We start from the raw sequence: 25032 nt of genomic DNA, 5'->3' as shown, positions 1-25032 counted from the left end.
TTCTCCTGATGGGAACAAGGAGCAAGCCTGAAGCATACAATTGTGAAGGCAATTTTCCATGTTCCTAGCATCATTTCTAGGTCCTTTTTACATAGTTCATCCTTATGACTGCTTATTTGTAAGATGGGTATTTTGTTGAAAGTGAGGTAAGTGAAATACCTTGCTCAAGGTCACACAGCTTTTGAGTTATAGAGCCAGATTTTTAAATTTTATTGGAATTCAGACCCAAGTCTTTCTAACACTGTGTTCTTTCTGCTTTGCTCAATTGCCTGTCCTGTGCCCTGGTTAGGGAAGAAGAAAATGTGGTAAATTTGATTGTTATCATGGAGCAGGGTTGTTTTCATCACAGCTGCAATACATTGGCCCAATTGTTGCCTTTGAGGATATTGCTGCATTTCATAAAATCTAGATTGGAGGTGAAGGTCGGGAGAGAGGCAGGGACAGGAGATACAAATGGGCAACCAGGTGTGTGTGGTGAGGGATGGGGGACAGAATGTATAGTTTGGAAACCAACCTAATTGGAACAAATAACTGCCCCCAAACCATAGCACTCCCAACCCTTTTACTCTGAACCTTTGTTTCCATGATATGGTCCCTGAACCACCTGTGTTAGAATCCTTTAGGTGAATTGCTTAAAATGCTGATTCCTGGATCCCACCACAGAGGTATGAAACCCAATTTCTAGGGTTGGGGCCTATGAATTTGCATTTTAAACAACTTCCTGGGTAATTCTAATGAGGAGCCACTTTGATTATGAGCTGTTTTCCCAGACTAGTGGTTTCCAATGAAAGTTGGATCATGTACCCTTCTCAGAAAGAATTTTTTAAGCATGTACCCTCAACATATGTTGGCAATATATTTATTAATTTCTTATATGTGCTAATGTCCTCATATTTATGCTTTGAAATGCAAGAAACAGAAAAAAATAAATATAAAAGAAGTTCTGTGAACACAACTACCCTAGACTAAAAAATAAATGACCAGTCAAAAAAAAAGGGTAGGTGGTTGAAATCCAGTTTCAGGGAGAAGGAAAAAAGAATGGTAAAAGCCCAGTAGAGTGGAGAGTTGACCTTATTTTTCTACAAACCCAGAACTCCTCCAGAATGAAGAAAAAGGGAACTGACCATAAAGGTTTCAAGGTAAATATCAATAACCCATTAATCGTTAATCTTTGGATACCAAAAACTGAAAAAATGATTGGACAAGGCTGAAGGGTGTTGGCCAGGCACCCAGTTGAAGTAGGAAGCAGCATTTTATGAAAGCACCTACATGAGATAAGCACCTCATCTTTTGAGATGTGTAGCTAAGGACGGCATTGACAAGGCACCAGCTTTGATCAAAGCAGCAAAGCTCCATGCAGCTCATGAACTCTGGTGCTCTTTGAGCACTGTAGGGTAAGTCAGCCCAGTAATAGAATTAGGAAGCTTGATAAGGTTGAGCAAAGCAAATAATTTCCATTAGCTTGCGCTACCCCAAATAAATACGCAATTTAGGTAAAAACAACAGACTTGCTTTGCAAACACAGCCTCGAGGTAAATCCCAGCCCACTCCCCCTCCCCCCACCACACACAAACCCCAATCAGATTCTGGAGCAATTGGACAGCTGCTGACTGCTTTACCTGCTACTCATTGTTCCCATTGCCTGGCAACCTGGGCTACGAGGTTACAGTAAAAAAGATCTAACTTTTCTTCTTTTCCATAGTCACACAAACCTGCATTTATTTCACATTGAAGAAATACGTACTGAGCACCCACTGTGTGCCGGGCACTGTGCTGGATACTAGTGATATAGTGGTGAAATTGACATGTGCCTTCACCCTCAATATGGTTATGTGGAAGGGGCAGACAACTAAGCAGTAGTGTGCTAGGAAAATTAATGGATGCTGTTAGAGGACAGTCTGGGCACCTATCCCATGCTTTGGGGGAATCAGGGAAGGCTTCCTCAAGGAAATGATATCTCAGTGGAAATCTAAAAGTAAGTCAGATAAAGAGGCGGAAAGAGAAGATAAAGAGCAAACAGCATGTAAAGGCAAAAAGAAGTGTGGGAGGTTAGGAAAGGCAGAATTTTAAGAAACCTAACAAATCCTAGTAAGGGTCTGTATTTTATGAATAATGTAGGCTTCAAGCAGAAAAATGTATAACAAAATCAGATTTATGCTTTATTTTTCTTTTTACTAATTTTTAATTGAAAAAAGTAATAAATGCATTTAGTGTATACACACACACACACACACAATAAGAGAATCTCACCCCAAACCATCAGTACAACTCTTTACAAGAGACATTACTGGCAATTTGTTGTGTATCCTTCCAGAAAAGTAACGTGTGTGCATGTATATACATTCTTTTTTACAAAAATGGGAACATATTGCATATCTTTTCTATTGTACATCCTGCTTTTTTATTTTAGTGATTATTCTATGTTACACATAGCTCTATTGCATCACCTTTAACGCTACATAGTGTTCCATATATAGATATTCCCTATTTTATTTAGTCCCTATTGAAGGACATTTAGATGGTTTCCAGTCTTTTGTGATTACATACAAATCTACAGTGAATATCCTTATGGATATCTCTTTGTGTTCATGTTGGAATGTGTCTGTAGGATAAATCCCTAGAAGTTGAACTACTGGGTCAAAGGATATGCACATTTTACCTTCTTTGCCTTCCAAATTGCCCTCCCTAGGAGTTATGCTAATTTCAACTCCCACCAACAGTGTGTAAGATCACCTGTTTCCTTATACCCTCATTAATTCTTTAACTTTTTTTATTTAAAAAGTGTCATTATTGTTTGGATTTGCATTTTTTAAATTTTAAGTGAGGTCGAACACCTTTTGGTAAATTGATAAGTCATTTTCTGTGAACTATACCTTTTTCTCCCTATGGAGTTGTTGGTCCCTTTTATTGATTGGTAAGCATACTTCACATATTAAGGATATTTACTCTTAGTTGTATATGTTACAAATATTTTTCCCAGTATATCTTCATCTTTAGACTTTATGGTGTTTTTTCTGGACATAATTTTTTAAGTTTTAGGAAGTCAAATTTATAAACTTTCCCTTATTACTTTTATGTTTTGTGTCTTACTTAAAAAGAACTTATCCTGCCAAGATTATTTTATATTTTTAAAAATGTTTTCTTCTAGTACCTTTATGGTATTTTTTTGACAATTGAGTCTTGATACATCTAAACTTTATTTCGTTGTAAAAAGTGATACGATGATTCAGCTTTATTTTTGTCTCAATGGCTATCCAGTTCTAAAACTACGTATTGAATAATTCATCCTTCCCCCACTATTTGAAATGCTTCATCACAAACTAACTTCCCCTATGCATTTGAGTTGACTTCAGTGTTCTAGTGTTCTCTGTTTTATTCCATGGATCTACCTTTCTATTTGTGAGACTGCCTTATTTACTGCTAACTTTAGAAATTATTTCAATAATTGGTAGGGCTGGTCTTCCCTCTTTCATCTCTCTTTTTCCATACCGTTCATAATAATTCTTACGATTTTAATTTTCCCATATGAAATTCACAATAATGTTCCAAAATGCAGTTTGTTGACACTTTTATTGAGTTTCTATTAAGTTTATAGATTCACTTGGAGTTGACATCTTAACAATGTTGAGTCATCGTTGCTAGGAAATTGTGAGTCCTTTCATTTATGTGCATCTAGTTTTATGTTTCTCAATAGAGTTTTAAAGTTTTTGCGTATAGATCCTGCATATATCTTGTTAGGTTTATTTCTAGGCATCTTACCTTTATAATTGCTGCAGTAAATGTGATCTTTCCCTCCATTATATATTCTAACTAATTGTTGCATCTATGTAGAAAAGATGATTTCCATATATGAATTTTATACCCTGACACCTTACTGAATTTTCCTGTTGTTGGTATTATTTTTAAATTGTTTATGATGAGGCTGTGCACAGTGGCACATGCCTGTAATCTTAGCACTTTGCGAGGCCGAAGTGGGTGGATTGCTTAAGGCCAGGAGTTTGAGACCAGCCTGGGCAACATGACAAAACCCTGTCTCTACTAAAAATACAAAAATTAGCCGGGTATGGTGGTGCATGCCTATAGTCCTAGCTACTTGGGAGGCTGAGGCACGAGTGTCGCTTCAACCTGGGAGGCAGAGGTTGCAGTGAGCGGAGATCATGCACTCCAGCCTAGGTGACAGAGCTGGACTCTGTCTCAAAAAAAAAGTTTCTGATGAATTTTCCAGATAAATAATCGTATCATCTATACATAATGAGAAGATATCCCCTTCTTCCAATGTTTACATCTTTATTTTGTTAAATTGCACTATTGCTTTCAGAACAATATTAAATATTAGTGGGGAAAGTGGGCACCTTTGCCTTGTTCTTGTTTTTAATGGGTATACCTCTAGTGTTTTGCCATTAAGCACAATATTGGCTTTTGACTTTAAAACAAAAGTCTGATGATAACGATGGTATTATGGAAATAGACATCTTTTTCTGTTAGGTTTTTTTTTTATCTGGAAGTGATGTTGAATTGTTATCAAATACATTTTAGCATTAGGGAAATTGTAATGTGCCTTTTATCCTTTGATTTATTAATGTTGTCAATTATATCAGTAGATTTTCTATTACTGAACCAGTCTTACATTTCTAGGATGAACCCCACTTGATCATGGTGTATCATATTTCTTAACATCCTCTTAGATTCTGTTTGCTAATATTTTATTTAAGATTTTTGCATCTGTATTCTCAGATGAGATGGGTCTCTAGTTTGCTTTTTCTGTTCTGTTTGCTGGGTTTTAGTATCATTGTAATGCAGGAATCTTTTCTTCTCTCTCTATTCTCTAGATTTCCAGATTCTAGAAAATGTAAATAACATTGGTTTGATTTTTTTCCTTGAAGGTTGGTAGAATTAACACAAGACTATGTGATTGTGCTATTTTTGGTCAAATTTATACTTTTTTTTCCTATGGTAACTGGTGGGTTTATATATTCTCATTCTTCTGAAATGAGTTTTGGTAATATTTGTTTTCACAGAAAAATACTTTAAGTTTTCAAATTTGTTTTATGGGGTAGAGCAAAGTATTCTCTTATCCTTTTCATTTACTCTGTAACTGTGGTTATTTCTCAATTTCTAATTTTGTGCGTTTGGGTGTTTTTTTTTAATTAGATTAGCAAGTGGTTAATCTGTTTCATTGTTTTTTATTTTCTTTTCAGGAATTGGTTTTGCCTTTAATTATTCTATCACTTGTTCTCTAGTATATTAATTTCTGCCGTTAGTTTTATTGTCTTTCTGCTTTGTTTTAGGTTTATTTTTATGATTCTTTTCTTCTTTTGTTGAATGCTTAATTCATTTATTTTAATTCATTCTTACATACTAATATAAGTATTTAAGGCTATTTTCTTTTTCTTTTTCTTGAGACAGAGTCTCACCCTGTCAACCTGGCTGGAGCGCTGGAGTGCATTGGCGCGATCTCAGTTCACTGCAGCCTCCGCCTCCTAGGTTCAAGCAATTCCCCTGCCTCAGCCTCCCGAGTAGCTGGGATTACAAGCGCAGGCCACTACATCTGGCTAATTTTTCTATTCTTAGTAGAGACAGGGTTTTACCATGTTGGACAGCCTCGTCTGGAACTCCTGGCCTCAAGTGATCCGCCCGCCTCGGCCTCCCAAAGTGCTGGGATTACAGGAGTGAGCTGCCACGCCCAGCCTACAAGTTTTTCTTTAACTACTGCTTTAGTCAACCATATCCTCTAGCTTCTGATATTTTCATTGTTTGTTGTCATTTTCTAGATATTCAACAATTTCAAATTAGATTTTCTCTTTGGCTAAAGTGGAAGAATTTTTTTCCCGTTTATTTTCTACATGCTAAAGATTTTTATTTTCATTTTGTTATTAATTTCTAGTGTTACCGTATTGTCATTAGAAAATATGGTCTGGGGAGGCCGAGGCGGGCGGATCACGAGGTCAGGAGATCGAGACCATCCTGGCTAACACGGTGAAACCCCGTCTCTACTAAAAATACAAAAAAAATTAGCCGGGCGCGGTAGCGGGAGCCTGTAGTCCCAGCTACTGGGGAGGCTGAGGCAGGAGAATGGCGTGAACCCGGGAGGCGGAGCTTGCAGTGAGCCAAGAAAGCGCCACTGCAGTCCGACCTGGGCGAAAGAGCGAGACTCCGTCTCAAAAAAAGAAAAAAAAAAAAAGAAAAAAAGAAAATATGGTCTGTACTACTAGTGTTACCGTATTGTCATTAGAAAATATGGTCTGTACTACTTCCATTTTCTGGCTCAGTATATAGCCAATTAAAAATATACTCAATGGGCCCTTGATTAAAAAAATATAGTCTGTTTCAGTATATGAAGAAATTTAGATTTTCTCATTATCTTAGTTTTTGACTGTCATGATCTGTCATCAGCTGAAACAGTCTCATATTTTGTTTCTACTTTTTTTCTACCTTTGCATTTGCTATAGATTTTGCTTTAAGAATTTTTATGCTATGTTTTTTGGTTCATAAAAGATCAGAGGAGGTAGACCATCATGTGTTCCAGTTGTTAACATTATAGTGCCCTTCTTTGTCTTATTTATTGCATTTTGCCTTTAATTCAACTTATGTATGAAATGAGTATCATAATTTATTTTTTCTTTAATTTTGACCTTAATTCCTTTGTTAAACATATTTATTGAACACTTACTGTGTGCCAGGCACTAGAAACCTATGAATGAGACAGACAAGATCCTGCCCTCATGGAGCTTACATTTTAGTTAGAGATTGCAGCAGAAAATAATCAAGTAAAAATAGATATGTGATATGATATCAGGTGGGGATGAAGATGAATACTCAAAGAATGAAGTAGAATAAGGATAATTAAATGTAAGTTGTCTCTATTTTTGATAAAGTAGTCAGGAAAGGCTTCTCTGCCTGGTACACGTTTGTCATTTTTTTACTTTCCACTTGTCCATCACCGTGTGTGTGTGTGTGTGTGTGTGTGTGTGTGTGTGTGTGTGTGTGAGAGAGAGAGAGAAAGAGAGAGAGAATATGCCAGGTGGAACAGTTTGCACAAAAGGGATTGTTATAATCTTAATGATCTATAAGTGTGCAAAGGCCCAAATGAGAAGATAGTGGGTATGTCTGGATATGAATTTCTGATCCACATGAGTGGTGAGCTGACCAGAATGGGGGAGGGATAAGAGGAGAATTAAGGACATTTTGTCTTCCATTCTGTCTGAATTTGGCTATTATTATGTGTATTATTATTTTTTAAAGAACTATTTCCAATCTTCATCATGATTATTGAATGGATATTCTGTATGATGATTTAATTGAACCCCTGGAATTTCCTGTCACTGGGCAGCACTTAGCATGATGCTGATTGCTCACAGGCTACAGCAGGAAACCAGATCTTGTGGTTTAGAGGGCTTAACTCTTTACACTCTGAGGCTAAAGAGATGTCTTTTAACTTTAGTCAGTGTTTATTATACAGAAGTTTGAATTTCTATGTAAATTCAAATAAACCTGGACTTATTTGGAGATTTTCTTCTATTGCTTATGAGAATCTTATTTCACCTCACAATGATAGTCTTTTTAATTTTCTGATAGGTTTTTCTTATGTTACATATGTGCATAATATATACACATATATATACACATATAACATATATAATATATTAAAATTACACACACACACACACACACACATATCCATGACTCTTGATCTGGAATTTATTTTGGTATATAATATATGATGTAGCTCCAAAAAGCACTGCTTTGCAGTTATCTCAAAAAGATTTATTAAATAATATTTCTTTATCTCCTTTTTGGGGGAAGATTATGTATATGATGTTTTTATAGGTAGTCTGCTTTGTTTCTGAACTTTCTATTCTGTTTTGTTGATCAATAACACAGTTTCAATTACAATTATTTTATAATATACCTTATCCCTTACCCCCTTCCCCATTTCTTCTGTAGCAGAATACTCTTTAATATTATATCCTGCTTTTATTACAAGTTAATTTTCTAAAAATTCTGTAGTTAAATGTCGTTTAAAAATTCCTATTGAGAATTCTGATTGGAATTGCATTAGGATATTTTTTTTTTTTGAGACAAGGTCTTACTCTGTCACCCCAGCTGGAGTACAGTGGTGCAATGATGGCTCACTGTAGCCTCGACCTCCCAGTCTCAAGCTGTCTTCCCATCTCAGCCTCCCATGTAGCTGGGACTAAAGGCACGCACCATCATGCACAGCTAATTAAAAAAAAATTTAGAGACAGGGTCTTGCTATGTTGCCTAGGCTAGTCTTGAACTCCTGGACACAAGTGATCTACACACCTCAGCCTCTCAAAGTGCTGGGATTACAGGCATAAGCCACTGTGTCTGGCCAGAAGGAGATATTTTAAATCCAAAATAGCAGATAACTATGAATGACCTGTGTGGTGTTTTTTGTTACAAGTATAAAAACATAGAAAGTATATATATCTAATTCATAATACAGGTTGCATCTAGAGAGGCAATAGGGGAATGGAAGTGGAGAGTTATGTGAAGGGTATTATTTCTTAAGAAACAGTCATAAAACATAAATGGCAAAGTATTCAAACTTACTAAGTCTGGGTGATAGGTAGGAACATGGGTATTATGGCAATCAATCTCTGTACATTTCTAAATATTCAACATTTTTATAATGAAAAACAAACAAAAACAACAGATGAGGCAGGATAACCAGGCTTGTAAGCCCCAGAAAACAGCACATGCAATCTGACTCCTATAAACAGACTGGGGTAGTATGTGTATATCCAGACTTTGGAGCTAAACTGTTCAAGTTCAAATCCTAGCTCTACCACGTACTAGCTTTATGACCCCAGGCAAGTTACTTAAATGCTCTATGCCTCAGTTTCCCCAACTGTAAAATCAGTGCAATAGTAATAGCTACCTCCTGGGGTTATTGTGAGGATTAGATAAGTGAAGACATGGAAACCACTTAAACAGTGCCTAGTATTTAGTGTATGCTCAGTAAGTGTTAGCTATCATTATTATAATATTATTATTACTATTATTACATTTACTACACATACTACATTGTTTTGTGGACATTTTAAATTTTATATAAATGTTGTCATCCAAAATATGGGCCTATCTGCAACTTGCTTGTTTTTCTCAGTACTCATCTGATGTTTTGCAGGGAAATGGCTCATTCCAAGACTAGCTTTTCATGGGCAACCCCTTTCCATCCTTGCCTTGAGAACCCAGCACTGGACTTGTCAAGCTACCGAGCAATTTCTTCTCTTGACCTCCTTGGAGACTTCAAACATGCTTTGAAAAAATCAGAGGAAACTTCAGTTTATGAGGAGGGGAGCTCCCTTGCCTCCATGCCCCACCCACTGCGCAGCCGTGCCTTCTCAGAGAGTCACATCAGCTTGGAGCCCCAAAGCACCCGGGCCTGGGGGCAGCATAGGAGGGAGCTCTTTAGCAAAGGTGATGAGACCCAGTCGGATCTTCTCGGAGCCAGGAAGAAGGCCTTTCCTCCTCCTCGCCCTCCTCCTCCCAACTGGGAGAAGTACAGGCTCTTTCGTGCAGCCCAGCAGCAGAAGCAGCAACAGCAGCAGCAACAGCAGCAGCAGAAGCAACAGGAGGAGGAGGAGGAGGAAGAAGAAGAAGAAGAGGAAGAGGAGGAGGAGGAGGCAGAGGAGGAGGAAGAGGAGCTGCCACCCCAGTATTTCAGTTCAGAAACCTCTAGTTCCTGTGCTCTCAATCCTGAGGAGGTCCTAGAGCAGCCACAACCCCTCAGCCTTGGCCACCTGGAGGGCTCGAGACAGGGTTCACAAAGTGTCCCAGCAGAGCAAGAATCCTTTGCACTCCATTCCAGTGATTTCTTGCCTCCAATAAGGGGTCACTTGGGATCTCAACCTGAGCAGGCTCAGCCCCCTTGCTACTATGGCATTGGTGGGCTTTGGAGGACATCGGAACAGGAAGCCACTGAATCCGCCAAGTAAGTACATATGAAAGATACTAGGTCTCTGAAGAGGCAGGCAGCACAAGTTTGAATTTTACCTCCACTATTTACTAACTGGATGACCTCAGGCTGGCCAGTTAAACTGCTCCCAGCCTCAGTTTTCTTACCTGGAAAATGGGTATAATGATACTTGCTTCACATGATTGTTATGAATATTAAGATAATCTACATAAAGGATATAGCTCCATGCTTAGCACATAGTACATGCTCAGTAAATATCATGTTCTTATCCCTAAATATCTTTATTAAAGTACTGTACTTTTCCTTAGTGTGTCTTCATGGTATCCATCAATTTCTGGCCCCTGATCCCAAAGGCATTGAACACTTGTTGCCTATACTAGGTCTTTCCCAGAAACCTGGCTCAGGCACTTTTCCTGCCTTCTCTTCTGCTTGCCCTCCAGAATAAGAGGCCAGCTCACAACCTGACCTGCCTCTGCTCTAGGACAAGTAGCCTGGGCTTCTAAACTCGTCCCCCCACAACCACCAGCATCAAAGGTATTCCTGGGGCTGGGTGCTTCATGCCTTGATAATTCCTTACAATAGATAAGGACATTCTTTTTCTCTTCCACTTTCTCCCCCTCCTTGTTTACCTGCCTCTTTGCATTCATGTGGGTGTGTAATAGGTGGTAGTTGACAGGGTGAGCTGCCTGGGCAGGGAGGCTAAAGCAAGAGTGTGTTCTGGCAGCAGGACTGCCAGTGTTTGTTCACTCCACTGAGCCAGTTGTCATCTGCATGCCCTATAGTGCATGGTTGGGTTTTTTTTTTTTAATTTCTTTTGCTCCAAAGCAAAAGCCCCAGGACCATCATTGCTATTATTGCTCAGTGCTCTGGCTGTCAGCAGCTCCGCCTGCTCTCCTGTGGAGAGCTCAGCCCACTCTCTGCTGGGGCTGAGGTTCGGGAGGCAGGTGGCTTATAAGTGCTTTCTTTAACTCTCTTTATAGCAGGAATTTGCCTGAGACTTGTTGCGGTTAGAAGTACCTTGTTATCATGTCTTTTATTGTCAGACAAATCTGTGACTTGTCTATCTGGAGCTAGTTGATCAGTTTTCCAGCCCAAGATGCCATAAGCACAGCATTTACAGGGCCTGGCTCCCAGGCACTGTTAAGAATCCTTCATTAGATCCCATGTGGCTGCTTCTCAAGCTGTTCTTCTACCTGGGGAGCATTCTCATTGTAATTAGAAAACATTTTGTGAAAAATACCTGTGATTGTTATCTATCATAGCAGGGAAAAGGGAACCAATGACCTCCCAATAGTAGGCACTTAACAAATATTTAAGAAGAAAGAACAAATAAATGAATGGATGAACATTTATTAAGTATTTCTTATATACCAGACACTGCCAGACATTATGTATGTATTTCATTTAATCCTCCCAATAGCCCTATTAGCCATTATTATCCCCATTTGACAGATGAGGAAACTAACTAATTCCAAGTTACACAGCAAACATTCAAAGCCAGAGCTGTCTGACTCCAAAGCCCATGCTTATTTTGCCTTCCTAGGCAGCCTCTCCCAGAGAGATCTTATTCTTTCCATAGGCCAGGAGTCACAGGGTCCTCTTCTCTCCTGTAGGGCAAGGTGTACCAGAGGCAGCAGTTACAAGCCCTGGTTCTTCCTTCTTTGTGTAGCTCCCTTTGCCTTGGCACCTTGGCCAGACAGAAAGAAATCACTATTACTAGAGATCTTGTAACTTGCTCCAGAGATTTATTTTTAATGACTCTAGGATGTAAGGGAAAACATTTGTTTGCACACAGCTCTGCTTGTGACTACAAAATCAATTAGATGCTCCTTTGAGTGATGGAGATTTAAGGAACAGCATCATTCCCAAAATAGCTAATTTTTTTGATTGCTTACTATGTGCCCTGCATTGTTCTAAGCACTTTGGGTAATGATTGATTTAATCATGAAAATAAACCTAGGAAATAGTTACCATTCATCTTCTCCATTTCTTAGATGAAAAAAGCAAGGCCCAGGGAGATAAAGTAACTTTATCACAAGATCTCAGGTAGCTCACTATGCTTGCTATATCATCCCATGATCTCTGGGCTCTTGAAGAAGATTCTATTCCAGACCCTAGGAGAGGACAGTGTCCTAGCCAGAAGGAAGCAGCGTTAAGATTTTGTAAAGGACATATAGATGCATAATATTTTGAATCTAAAATGCAAACAAAGATATCCTAATTTCAGCCAAGTTAAACTCTAGTACCTTTATAACCTACATACTGTTCTGTTAAAAAATGCTGGGATACACACAGAAGCCAGTTAGTGGAATAATTAAGTATTATTTAAGTCTAATAACTGATTCAGGTATAGGTATAGCTTGCTTTATGGACTCTATGCATTTCCTCTCAGTGCTCTGTGAAAGGAATCTGCTTTTTGCTTTGATGTTTACTACATAGACCACCTGTAATCACTTCCCTATTAATGGAGGTGATAAAGAAAGGATCCCTAGAATATAGTGCCTAATGTGATATACTATAATATGATGCAGGGATGTGTATGCTGGGGAACTGAGTCTCCAATTAGCACATCCTTTTTTTCCTTTATAACACCTTCTGACACAGAACTTGCACACATACCCTAAATATTTTTCTTGTAGATAGGAATTCCCTAAGTTCAGACCTTCATATTCCCTCCGGAATATTCTCCATTATCTGCTAACATAGATATACTCCAGCCAGAAAATTCCTTACATGTAGGCTTTTATATGATCTCAAGTTGTCCCTTTGGCAGTATAGCATAGCAGCTTGAAGCACAGATTCTAGAGTCAGGTTGTCCAGGTGCAAATTGCAGGTCTGTCATTTAATGTCTGGTGACCTTGAGGAAGTCACTGTACCTCATGTTGCCTCATGTTCCTTATCTGTATAATGGTTTTCATGAGCATTCAATTATATATGTATATACCTATGTGTGCATGTATCTATCTTAGGATGGTTTCTGGGGCATGGTAAGTATGGTGTGCATGTTAGCTAGTATTGTTCTTTTATCAGTGTTACAAGCTTGAAACTTACATATAAATGAATTTACCTAGGATAAAAAATATTGGCGGGCCCAACTTTCTTTTGTGTGATGAATTAGGAGACAGCATAGCATGAATCAGTAAATAGCTGTGGAGCCTTTTAACCATTATTTTTGACCTTTAAGAACTGCAAATAGCTGCAAAAATGACTAATGAGTTTCTCCTATTTTCCCTTTCAAACAGCTAGAGGTTAGCGAAGGGGTAGTGACACAGACAGGTGGAGGATGGGAGTGGCTAGCAGGCAATGAGAATATAGTGAGGGCGGGCCACCCCCTAGCATAAACCACGGGCAAAATTATTTGCCCCTCCATCGCTGAGACCTAACATTGTAGCATTTCTCTCTACTTCCTTCCTCACACCAGACTGGAAGCTTTGATGGCAGAAGAGGCCAAACCCAAGCCAGCATGGAACCAGAACTACTTTTTTTCCTGAGAAGTTCTATTTCATGGGCTGGGGCTCTGAGAAGCAATGCCTCAGCCCCACAGGCTTTGGTGAACCCAAGACAACAGGGTCTGTTGCTATACTTGTCAAGCCCCTGGGTGCCACTGGTTCCATTTTTTTCCCCATTTCATTCTACAACCATGGAGGAGGCAGGAGCCATTGGGAATATGCCAGAAGTGGAGAGATGCTATCCCTTTTCAGGCTGAAGTCCTGCCCTACAGCAGGCAATGTCTGAAGAGTTCATGAGAGATGTGGTGGGCGGTGACAAGTCCCTGGCAGGGTGCTAACCGCAGCCTCCAACATGGTGACCACTGTTGAGGTCATGGGTGACCTCTTTGCTGTGGGAGATCTGCAGCAGAGGGTCCATTTCAAGTAGGAGTGGCATTGGAAAAGAAAAAAATGATGAGAGTGTCCAGGAAAGCCACAGGGTGCCTTTGTAAGCAAGAAGACTAGATAGAGCCAGGATGGGTTGAGATCCAGGGGTAGGTCTGAGGGAGGCCAACAGGCTTGGAGAACCAATAGATAAGGTCTCAGATACTTCTCTACCACCTAGCCCCTACTTTGGGATCCACATACTGGGGTCATGCACCAAAGGGATGATGATCAGAAGGCCTGCCAGGTTTTCTGGATTTTAACTGAGTGTTAATGACCAAACCAAATTATCTCGAAAGAAGTCTCCCTAGCCGATGAAGTCAGGGGCATGGAAATAGCCTTCTAAGTTCTTAAAACTTACCTTTACTTAACTCCAGTTTGCCTTCATGTGGCCTGTTTACATTTGAACAGTGCCTTCTCCATTTTTTTCAACTCCTTGGTGAAGCAGGGTTCCATTTTTCAGATGGAGAAATTAAGAAGCAGAAATGTCAGCAGCCTCTCAACAGAGGTGCTCAAATGGTCATTCTTTGTTTCCACAGACAAGAGTTTCAGCACTTTTCGCCTCCTCCAGGGGCCCCAGGAATCCCTACCTCTTACTCAGCTTATTACAATATTTCTGTGGCCAAGGCAGAGCTGCTGAACAAACTGAAAGACCAACCTGAGATGGCAGAGATTGGCCTAGGAGAGGAGGAAGTTGACCATGAACTGGCTCAAAAAAAGGTAAAGTTTTTTGATGTGTCCTAGAGATTTTCAGAATTTAGCTTGAATGTATCTGGAGGATGACCAGCCTTCTACACTCTCTAGAACATCTCGCATTCCCATATTTTCAGTATGGAAACCATACAGCCTCTCTGGATTTCTCACAGATCCAAGTCCTGTCTATTTTTGATCCAGTCAATAATAATAATAACAATCATAATCATCATTATTGTCTCTGTGATCCTTAGAACAACCCAACAAGGGCTGGGCACGGTGGCTTCCGCCTGTAATCCCAGCACTTTGGGAGGCCAAGGTGGGTGGATCACCTGAGGTCAGGAGTTTGAGAACAGCCTGGCCAACATGGTAAAACCCCGTCTCTACTAAAAATACAAAAATTAGCCAGGCGTGGTGGCGGGCACCTGTAATCTCAGCTGCTCGGGAGGCTGAGACAGGAGAATTGCTTGAACCCGGGAGGCGGAGGTTGCAGTGAGCCGAGATCGCGCCACTGCACTCCAGCCTGGGCAACAAAGAGTGAAACTCCGTCTCAAAAAAAAAAAAAAGAAAAAAAGAAAAGAACAGCCCAACAAGGCAGATATTACTATCCCTTTTTTACTAGTTGAAGGGACTAATTTGCCCAGGGATTACAGACTAAATGGTAGATCCAGCACTTGAAGTCAAGACTGTCTGAATTTCTACTGTACAGTACATGCTGTCTCTCTGAATTAAGCCAGCCTTGTAAGTAACTCACTACCCAGGGCACATCAGAGTTTCTGCCAGTGGGCTCTTCTAACCAATGGCAGTGCCATTGATTTTTATTCTTTGTGCAACTTTGTGGGAGACAGAAGAGACTAAGTAAAATAAGGACAACTTATAGGCTGGCAAACTTTAGTATTTGTTTGCAAGGATAGTCGATTATGTCTTAAAAGTACAAAATAGTTAAGTGGAGATGATGATGTTGTTGTCGTTCCAAAGCTTTCCTTTCTTTGTCTAAGTACCACTAATCTGGTTTTCTAATCCAATTCTTGGAATCACTTTCCCCTCCCTGCACTTACCTATTGTATTTCATAAGCAAATAGGGTTGTCATGGCAACCTCAAAGGCTCAATTTACCTCTTTGTGGACATCTAAACTCAATGTAAATTGTTCTGCCCACGTTTCTTTCAGGATATGACCTGTAGGAAGTTACAGGGCCATTTGCAAGAGTCCTTCCTCGAATTTCCTATCTGAAGCAAAATGTCAGGGGAAGAATTGGAAGCATGGTGGTGTTGAAGTTTTACTGATGCAGATGTCTGCTTCCTTGGATTCCATGTTCCCCGAGCAGGGGTACTCCTAGCTTACTCAGGGCCTGGCCTCTGCAGGGGCAAACCTAGAAGTCTGACCAGGAAAAGAGAGAGATGATCAGAAATGGCAGAGCACAGAACGACAGAAAGTGAACTAAAGTGATTGTGGGTGGGCTATGACAGTTTTTGTCTCTGAGGAAGAAAGGTGAGGAATGTCACCAATTTGCGATGTCCCAGAAAAAACAACTCAGCTCTGGCTGGATCTGTGATGACTCCACAACTCTATCCATCACACTTCCCCAGGACTGAGGTTCAGGTTGTAGAGCACAAGTTCCAAGAAGTAAAGGGCTCTCTCCACTTTTATCCTTCCATCTATCCCTGGAGCTTGGGAACTGGGGTAAGAAGGTGATTTTCCAAGTGGGTCATTTTCCAGATGGCCCCCAGCCATCCTTTGTCCCCAGCGTTGACTTTTATTTGGGAGAGCAGATGGTGGGAATATAACTGACAGCCTCTTCATCTAATTGTGTTGCCTTATTCATATCACTGATCCCCAGTTCTCAGTGGGTTTTGGAACTTTCCCCAAATGCAAACCTGTTATACTTCAGACTGAGATCATGGTGATCTCCTGACTTTTGAAGAGTTCTAAAATATGACAACAGGTCTTGGAACCTGGAGGAGGCTTTCTTAGTCTTGGTCACTTTGGACATCTCTAATTAAACTACTAGAGGGGAATACATTCCAGAAAACTACAAGCCTATGGGCCCAGTGCTTGGGCTAGAATAAGATTAAAACATACACTGAAGCATACTCCTATGAACAAGATACTATTCTAAACATGTAACATGTGTTAACTTATTTAATTCTCATAACAACTCTATGAGGTAGGTCCTATTGTTATCCTATTTTTTAGATGTGGAAATTGACGTGCAGAGAGGTTGAGTAATTTGCTCAAGGTCGTATATAATACCACTACTTTCCAGCAGAGCAGGAGTTCAAACTCTGGTAGTCTGGTACTGGAGTCTCTGTGCTCTTAACCACAAAGCAATACTGTCTACAGAGGCTATGGGCAGCCTGGGACAGGGCCATTCTTGTCATAACCTTGCAGCTAGACAAGTATCTATTAGTTTGGAGTATGTTGTAGAACTAATTTAATAATAATAATAACATTAGTAAGCATGCATTGAGCATTTAAGTGCCAGTCATAATACTAAGTCTTTTACTTATGTGGTTTCATTTACCCATCAGAAAATCTCTGGAGTTGGGGAGGTGTCCTCTTTACAGATGAGGAAACAGAAGTGGGATTAGGTATCTATCCTAAGGCCATAGAGTTTGGAGGTGGAATTGGAATCCAGATGTCTCTGACTCTAAAACTTTGCTGTACTTCCCTGTGACTGTACTCACCTATAGGGGAGACAAATCAGAAGACACAGACAGCACTTCCCTTAAGAAACTTACAATCAATAGCAGGTGAGAGATCAGACACACACAAGGAATAGAAAGTGAGGAACTTCAAGTTACACTATCGGGTTCTAATTCTAAAATACTTAAAAGCTCGGACAAAAAAAGATCACTGAAAGAAGACTTACAGAGGAGGGCTTCCTGTGAGGGAGGGGAGGGGCAGAGCTGTCCCCTGAAGAAATTTAGGAATAATCAAAATGAAGAAAGAGATAAAGAGTAGGTGGAACTGCATAAGCTACTCAGGAACACAAGAATGAGTGTTGTGAACACAGAGGAGAATGAGGAGCTAATTCTGAAAGGCTCTGAGGAGGGACATTAGAATGGCAAGGTGGGGCCAGACTGAGTAACAAATAATAGCAGCCTAGCTTTTACGCAGCACTTACTATGGGCCAAACACTTTGCATGCATAATCTCATTGACTCCTTATTATGACTCAATCCAGTGGGTAAAGCAATTATCCCCATTCTACAGATAAAGAAAGTGAAGCTCAATAATGTCAAGTCACCCAAGGTCCCACAGCTACGAAGTGGCAAAGCTATAAATCAAACCCAGTCGTTATAACTCCAGAACTCACAGTCTTATCCAAAAGGCCTCAAAAGCCAAGCTAAGGAAGCAAAGATCTAGCATAGTGTCATGAACTTGAGAGGTACTTAAATGGATTGAAGGAGAATGAATGAAGTGATAGGCAAATACCTTAGTGCAAATGCTTTTCCAGCCTAGGCTCTCAAAAGGACTGTAGCTCCTATTTATTAAATCGTCCCAGGAAGGGACTGGGTGCAGAGGCTCACACCTGTGATCCCAGCATTTTGGAAGGCTGAGGGGGGCTGATCACTTGAGGTCAGCCTGGCCAACATCATGAAACCCCATCTCTACTAAAAGTACACACACACACACACACACACACACACACAAACACACACACAAAATTAGCCTGGCATCCATGACATGCACCTGTAACCTCAGCTACTTAGGAGGCCGAGACACAAGAATCGCTTGAACCTGAGAGGCGGAGGTTGCAGTGAGCTGAGATCGTGCCACTGCACTCCAGCCTGGGCAACAGAGTGAGACTCCATCTCAAAAAAAAAAAACAAAGTGCCAGCAAGTATTTATTAAGTTGCATCTGGTAAATGAAGTTTAGTGCATGGATACCACTTTCCAATGCCAAAAAGTTTGGTGGTGACATGGAGATCCCTACCAGACGGATAGAAGGTGCTTGCCCAAAAGACTGGAGTTGCTCATGACTTGCCCAAGTTTCCTTTGTTTCCAGTGACTAGGATAGAGCCCACCATCTGTTCCTTGGATTCCAAAACAGAGGTTACAGGCACAAATCAGTTTCTGTTGATCCCCATTCTCATCCTTTGTCTTCTCCTGTTTAATTCCCCTAGATACAGCTTATCAAAAGCATCAGCAGAAAACTTTCTGTCTTGCGGGAGGCCCAGCGAGGGCTGCTAGAGGACATCAATGCCAATTCTGCCCTTGGGGAGGAGGTGGAGGCCAACTTAAAAGCCGTCTGCAAATCCAATGAATTTGAAAAGTACCACTTGTTTGTTGGGGACCTGGACAAAGTGGTCAACCTGTTGCTGTCACTCTCTGGACGACTGGCCCGGGTGGAGAATGCTCTGAACAGCATCGATTCAGAGGCCAACCAGGAGAAGGTAGAGTTGGGGTCTGTGGGGTGTGGGTAGAGGGAAATACCATTTGTTTCTTCTCAGGGCTCCCTCTTTCAAGTTGGGCTACCATAGGAAACAGTAGAGCATGGGATTAAAAGCATGTGAGCACTGAGGATGGGCACGGTGGCTCATGTCTGTAATCCCAGTACTTTGGGAGGCCAAAGCGGGCAGATTGCTTCAGTCCAGGAGTTTGAGACCAACCTGGGCAACTTAGTGAATCCCCATCTCTACTAAAAATACAAAAATTAGTCTGGCATGGTGGCGCATGCCTATAATCCCAGCTACTCCGGAGGCTGAGGTGGAAGGTTTGCTTGAGCCTGGGAGGCGGAGACTGCCGTGAGCAAAGATTGTGCCACTGCACTCCAGCCTGGGTGACAGAGCAAGACCCTGTCTCAAAAAAAATAATAATAATAAAATAAAAAAATAAGAGTGTGAACACTGGCTTTTAAGTGCCCTGAAATTCTTGCCCTACCATTTATTAGCTGTGTGACTGTGGACAACTTACATAACGTCACTCTGCCTCAATCTCTTCACCTATAAAATGAGGTGAGCATACTACCTGCCTTATGGGATTATTGTGAGAATTAAATTAGTTTATGTTAATTACATAAAACAGGGCCTTGGACAGGGTAAACACTGAATCAATGCTAGCTCCCAGTAGTAGTAGTAGCAGCAGCAGTTTTGCATCACTCTAGAGTTGGAGGGGGAGGTCTCATCAAGTGGTTGAGATTGGAAAGCTGTCAGTTTCACAGGTTGGGTCACTATGCATATACTCCTGAACCAAAATTGCATCACCTTTCCCTATACAGGTGGCTTTGGATATACCTTTGAATCCACAACAAGAGGCACATATCTACATACATATACATACATACACAGACACATACACTCACACATATCCACTCACACAGACACACACATCATACAGAAAGCACCTCCACAGTGACAGTTGTTCACCAGATGAAAGGGACACAGGCTGGCTTTGTCAGAGCCTTCCTCCACCCCAAGCCCAGTGGTGGTCCCTACATTGAAGGCAGTGTTAAAGAGATGGAAAGAGGTAATTTCACATCCCCTATCCAGAATTGTTGTCATGTTTACCCTCCTGCTACAGGAAACAAAGGCTTTTGCATGGAGGTAGACTTCAGGGCAGAAAATCTAGGACTGACTAATTAGCAGAATGTATAGCTGCTTTGTGGCAGCATCTCTGATGGAGTACTGCTAGGCAGCACTGTTGGACAGATGCCTGGTAATTGGGAGAGCCCTTACTTGGTCCTCTGCTTCCCCAGTTGGTGCTGATAGAGAAGAAGCAGCAGCTGACGGGGCAGTTGGCAGATGCCAAGGAGCTGAAGGAGCACGTGGACCGCCGGGAGAAGTTGGTGTTTGGCATGGTCTCCCGCTACCTGCCTCAGGACCAGCTCCAAGATTACCAGCACTTTGTCAAGATGAAATCTGCTCTCATCATTGAACAGCGAGAGCTGGAGGAGAAGATCAAGCTCGGGGAAGAGCAACTCAAATGTCTCAGGGAGAGTCTACTCCTGGAGCCCAGCAATTTCTAATTCTACCAGCACTCTGCCACAGCATCCCTGCCCAGCCATGAGGGAAGTGCTTTCAATCTTCTTTGTTAGCAGTTTCTCAGCAAGTAGATAGCAATTAGCAGTTTGTTCCAGCCCTCTACCCTGGATGTCTCTCACTACCCCTTCCCTAGCAGTGGTCCTAACCAGCTAGGAGACCCTGGGGAAGCCACAAGCTTCTACCCAAGGGAGCTGCAGCAAGGTGTGATCTTAGAACCACACTCTCCTTCCCACAGTTGCCAAGGGCAAGTACTTGCTGCACAGAGAACCAAGGAAGTGCCTTCATTCTGCTTTGTACTAGGACACCAAAGACATCAAGTACTCATCATCCACCCATATCATCAACAGCCTCTAAAGGCTCAGAGGGAATCTGCCTTGCAGCTCTACTCTGCCTCAGGGCTTGTGGCCAGCCATTTCTCACAGAGAGCTGGCTGCCTTGAGGGCATTCACCTGGCACCAGTTTCAGGGCCTCACCCAAGCTTTGCAGGGGAAAGCACAGAGGGAGGAATTACACTGAAAAAATGCAAGCAAAGGTTGAGTACCCCCAGGTGCCCCTTAGGAAGGAACCAGGTTTAAATAGGCTCTACCCTTACCTTTCCCAGCAGCAAGTTCAGGGGAAGAGGCCTACTCTTAGCCCTGGCTAGCGTGACCCTCTTCCTGTCCTAAGACTTTGGTCCTACCACCTCTTGTTTCATCTTTCCTTTACATTGCTGGGGGTTACCGCAGGTGCCTACCCCAGGGCTTCACCATATGGGCCATTAATAGCTCTACTAAAACTGACTTCTAGATGTAGGTTTCATTACTGGGGGAGGGGGTTCTTATTGTTATATTTTAAATGGCCTTTTGATTTTATTTATTTTTATGTTTTGATTATTTTTTTCTTTTTTAACTAATAAGGCGAGAAGAGGGAAGTTGGAGAGGGAAAAGTTAGCCCAGAAGGAAAGCATTTTCTGCAGATCAGCCTGAATCCACCGTGGCTAGGTAAGCAAGTGCCAAGGCGTTGAATTGTTCCCACCATAGCTACCGATGTCTAGGAAGGAGTTTTCCCCTTGAACTCAGAGCCTCCCTACTGTGGCCTGGCCTTGTGCTTCCCTTAAAGTCTAAGTGACTTGAGTTTAGCATTCCCCAGCAGGGTTCAAGTTTTTCTTACCGATTTCTTTTTGAAACCAAAGAAATCTCCTGAAACGGAGAAAGGTTCAGTCATTTCTCTACCATCTCCAAGCTATGGGATCAGTAGAGGTGAGCTCAGAAGGAACTCCTCTAACCATTGCTTTCTCAGCCTGTGGCCTGGCTCAAGGGAACCAAAACTCAAGGTAGCTGGGAGCTCCAGCCAGAGCCAGCTCCCCAGAGCAATTGATGACCCAGCCAGGATCTTAGGCATACAAACAACTAAAACTGCTGCTGTTGCCAAGGCCCTGACACCAGTAGCTAGTTTCTATGCTGGAAAAGCAGCGCTCAGGTGGACGATGGCAAGAAGGGGGTTATGGCCAAATGCTGCCCTGTTATCCAGCTTAGCTCCCTGTTCCTCACTAACTGGGGCCAATCCTTGGTATCACACAACCCAGCCAAGGCCTGGCATCTCTTCTAGTTACTGCTGAGTTCTTCAGGGTCCTTGAAGGTCAACTGTAGCAGCAGGGATGTCTCATTCAACCAAAGAATTTGCCAAGGAACTTTTGCTGCTGTTACAAATACTTGTCACTAGCTTCCATTTCCTCTTCATTGTATTTGAAAACAATGGGAGAATCTTGGCCAGCAGGGTGTCCTGGGGTGGGGGGTGGGGTAAGCCTTTCTGTGGAGCCCTGGGTTTGCTCTTAGTACTGCTGCCAGAAACACTGTTAGAATGGCAACCCTGCCATTCTCCCCTCCAGTGGAAGATTCTACTTTATTCAGGAAGGCTGGTGGCTTGCAGGGGCTAGGCTTACACAAGCCAGCCAAGATTGAGAAGGTAGGGGAGTGCTTTCAATGGAGGCCATAGTTGTCATCTTTTCTTCTGAGCAGGCTCTAGGACAAACAATGAGCAAATTGAGATGTCCTGTATTGGGAGGATGAGGCTGATATGTTTCATCATTCTCAGATTTGTGGGCTAGAGCACCTTTTTGGGAATATGGGCCTAGGGAAAAGAATGGACACTTACCTGGACACTATGGCCATAGTCTGAGTTTTTCTAGTCAGCATGTGATTGGTTGTACCTTAAGTTTATGACACCAAAAATACTATTAACTCTGTTATTTTTGTTCTTAATCCCATCTCAAATTAGTTTCTAGAGTTAGAATCAGAACACAAGGATGCTCATTTTCACATGGAGGGAAAGTTGCCAAAGCATTTAAAAAATAACCCCAAAAGTATATCTAGCAGTGAAGCTTGGTAGATAAAGGTGAACTGCTAAACAGACACTGGCGTGCCACACTCCTGCCAGGGCAGTCTCATTGTGTGTGATGGTGCTGCAACACTGCCAGTATTACTTGAGATGCAGTCTCTCTCCCCTGTTCTCAGTTCCTGGGCTCAGCCCTCCTCCAAGGCCTGCCAGTGAGTAGCAGTTTGGAAGGCAGGCCAAGGGAGATCCCCAAAGACAGTTATCAGTCTTGACTTCTGCTGTCTCCCTTCAAATACTTATACAGGCCCCCATGGGTAATAGGCAAGCATGATAGAGAAGTCAGTGCATGAGTTACTATCACATGTCCCCCCAACCCCTCCTGCCACCTCCCAGGGCTCTGGATAATTGAATCTCCCTGAGTCCCACAGCTGGAGACTCAACCAGGATATAGCTGTAAATGCCCAAGTAGAATCTGACAGAATAAGACAGAGACACTGAAAATAAAGCCCTAGAAAGGAAGAAATTGGAAGCAAAGAAAAGGAGAGGTGAAAAGATAAAAAGCCTCTTTCAAGGTTAGGTTCAGGTTCTGTTTTCCATTTAACCTCATGTGCCAAAAAGCTGCCCAGGCACACCAGAGCCACATCCTGAACCCGACCCTCCCTGACAGTGCTGCTCTGCCAGTAGCAAGCCCCAGATGGAGGAAGCTGGGCCCATTTCTGGCCACTTCCACCCATTTGGAGCTTGGTGACTCCCACTGTCTTTGCCAGAGGAGTCGTCTATGCCAATAATATTTCTGCAACAGCATATTATATTATTTGAAGATTAGTAGATCTTTTGGGGGGGGTGGGGCAGGGGACAGTTTCTATAGATGAAGAACCAGTGTTGGTTGTACAGCTGTTGGGGGTCATCTATCCCATGTGAAGCTATTCTTTTTCCAAATCTTGTTGTTTCTGCATTTGTGTCCTCCACCACTCCCTTCTTGGCTGACATAGATATGCCTGCCAGATTGTCATCAAGGGTCATATTTCAATAAAAGGTGCTAAGGACAAAAAAAAATCTCATGTGTTTTAACTCAGGTGATGGAAGTCTAAAGATTCTGCTGAAAAGTACTGGAAAGGAATTTGGTCACCTATCCATAGTCCTTCACAGATAAACATATGACCAGACCCTTACCCACATCCCTAAACCCTTACCCTGGCCTCTGAGGGATGGTATTGATGCTATACCATTCATCATCCCAGTTAAATAGCAGGATCTGCCATAGCCTTTTTAGGGGAACAGCTTTTAGACATCTATTTCAAGACCATCCTGAGTAGGGGGTACAGAGTTTAAGCCATTGGTTATTTCTGTTGTTATCACAGTATTGAAGCATGATATTTTTCTACTCAGAAGGATCTCAGGATCACAGCCCTGCCCTTTAGCTCACTGATATATTTCTTCCTCTCTGGTTACTCAGTGGCAACATCACATCCAGTCTAACCCCATGTTTAGAATGCAGAAAAAGTCAACAATAGGTGTAATCTCAGGTATAGACCTAAGCAGTATACAGAATCTACTTCTGGAGTCTAGCCTGATCGAAGGTAAGCCATTCTTTCTAGACTTCTTCCAATCTTGAAATTCTGTCTAGTATTTTCATCTTACTTCTAGCTGATAGTCCAATATCACACCTTCATGCTCAGCTCCCTGGAAAGCAAGGGCCTTGCTGATCTGCTCTCCAAGGCAACCTCAAAGATTAGACTCAAATGTATTCCAGGCAGCAACTGTGACATTGAAAAGCTTTCTTTTTTCATGATCCATATTCTGTTCACATTCCAACTATCCTCCTTCTACTCAAGATATCCATTGTGGTAGAGTAGAAAGAGTCCAGCTTTGGCATTAGAATGAACTGTGTTCAAATCCTGGTTCTGCCACTTATTCAATGAACCTGGGCTACTAGCTCAACTTCTGAGGTCATTTTCTTATCTGTAAAATGGGAACAGTATTATCTTGCTTGCAGTTATTGTAACTTGAAAATAATAAATAAAAGCCACTAACAATCCAAGAAGTTATTAGGCAGAATCCCAGGCCCACCCCAAACCCAGTGATAGCAGTCTGAATTTTAACTAGATTTCCAGGAGATTCATGAACGTATTAGAGCATGGGAAGTACTGACTTGTTGAAAACATATTCAGTACATGGTAACCATTATTATAGTCCTGATCTACTCAATTCATTTTTTCCTTATCC

At 41.7% G+C, this 25032-nt stretch overlaps 1 protein-coding gene across 6 annotated transcripts in view; it reads left to right on the top strand.

Moving 5' to 3' along the window:
- SHROOM4 (shroom family member 4) overlaps positions 1-25032 on the top strand; it is a 248616-nt gene that overhangs the window by 198545 nt on the left and 25039 nt on the right. For 3 of the 6 annotated variants that reach the window (XR_004668918.3, XR_004668917.3, XR_612672.5), the window contains exons 6-9: positions 9152-9958; positions 14355-14535; positions 18637-18906; positions 20208-21473. Coding sequence is in view for 3 of the 6 variants with exons in the window: in XM_034950500.3 (XP_034806391.2) it covers positions 9152-9958; positions 14355-14535; positions 18637-18906; positions 20208-20477 (1528 nt within the window). In the remaining 3 variants the exon portion in view is untranslated. Of the gene's footprint in view, positions 1-9151; positions 9959-14354; positions 14536-18636; positions 18907-20207; positions 25030-25032 lie in introns of those variants that run through there. The other 3 variants (XM_034950500.3, XM_008977084.5, XM_008977089.5) reach the window with 1 other exon arrangement.

Source organism: Pan paniscus, chromosome X, assembly GCF_029289425.2.
Source record: "Pan paniscus chromosome X, NHGRI_mPanPan1-v2.0_pri, whole genome shotgun sequence".
Lineage (NCBI taxonomy): Eukaryota > Metazoa > Chordata > Mammalia > Primates > Hominidae > Pan > Pan paniscus.
The sequence above is the reverse complement of the archived record's forward strand: the minus strand, read 5'-3'. Positions and strand labels throughout refer to the sequence as shown.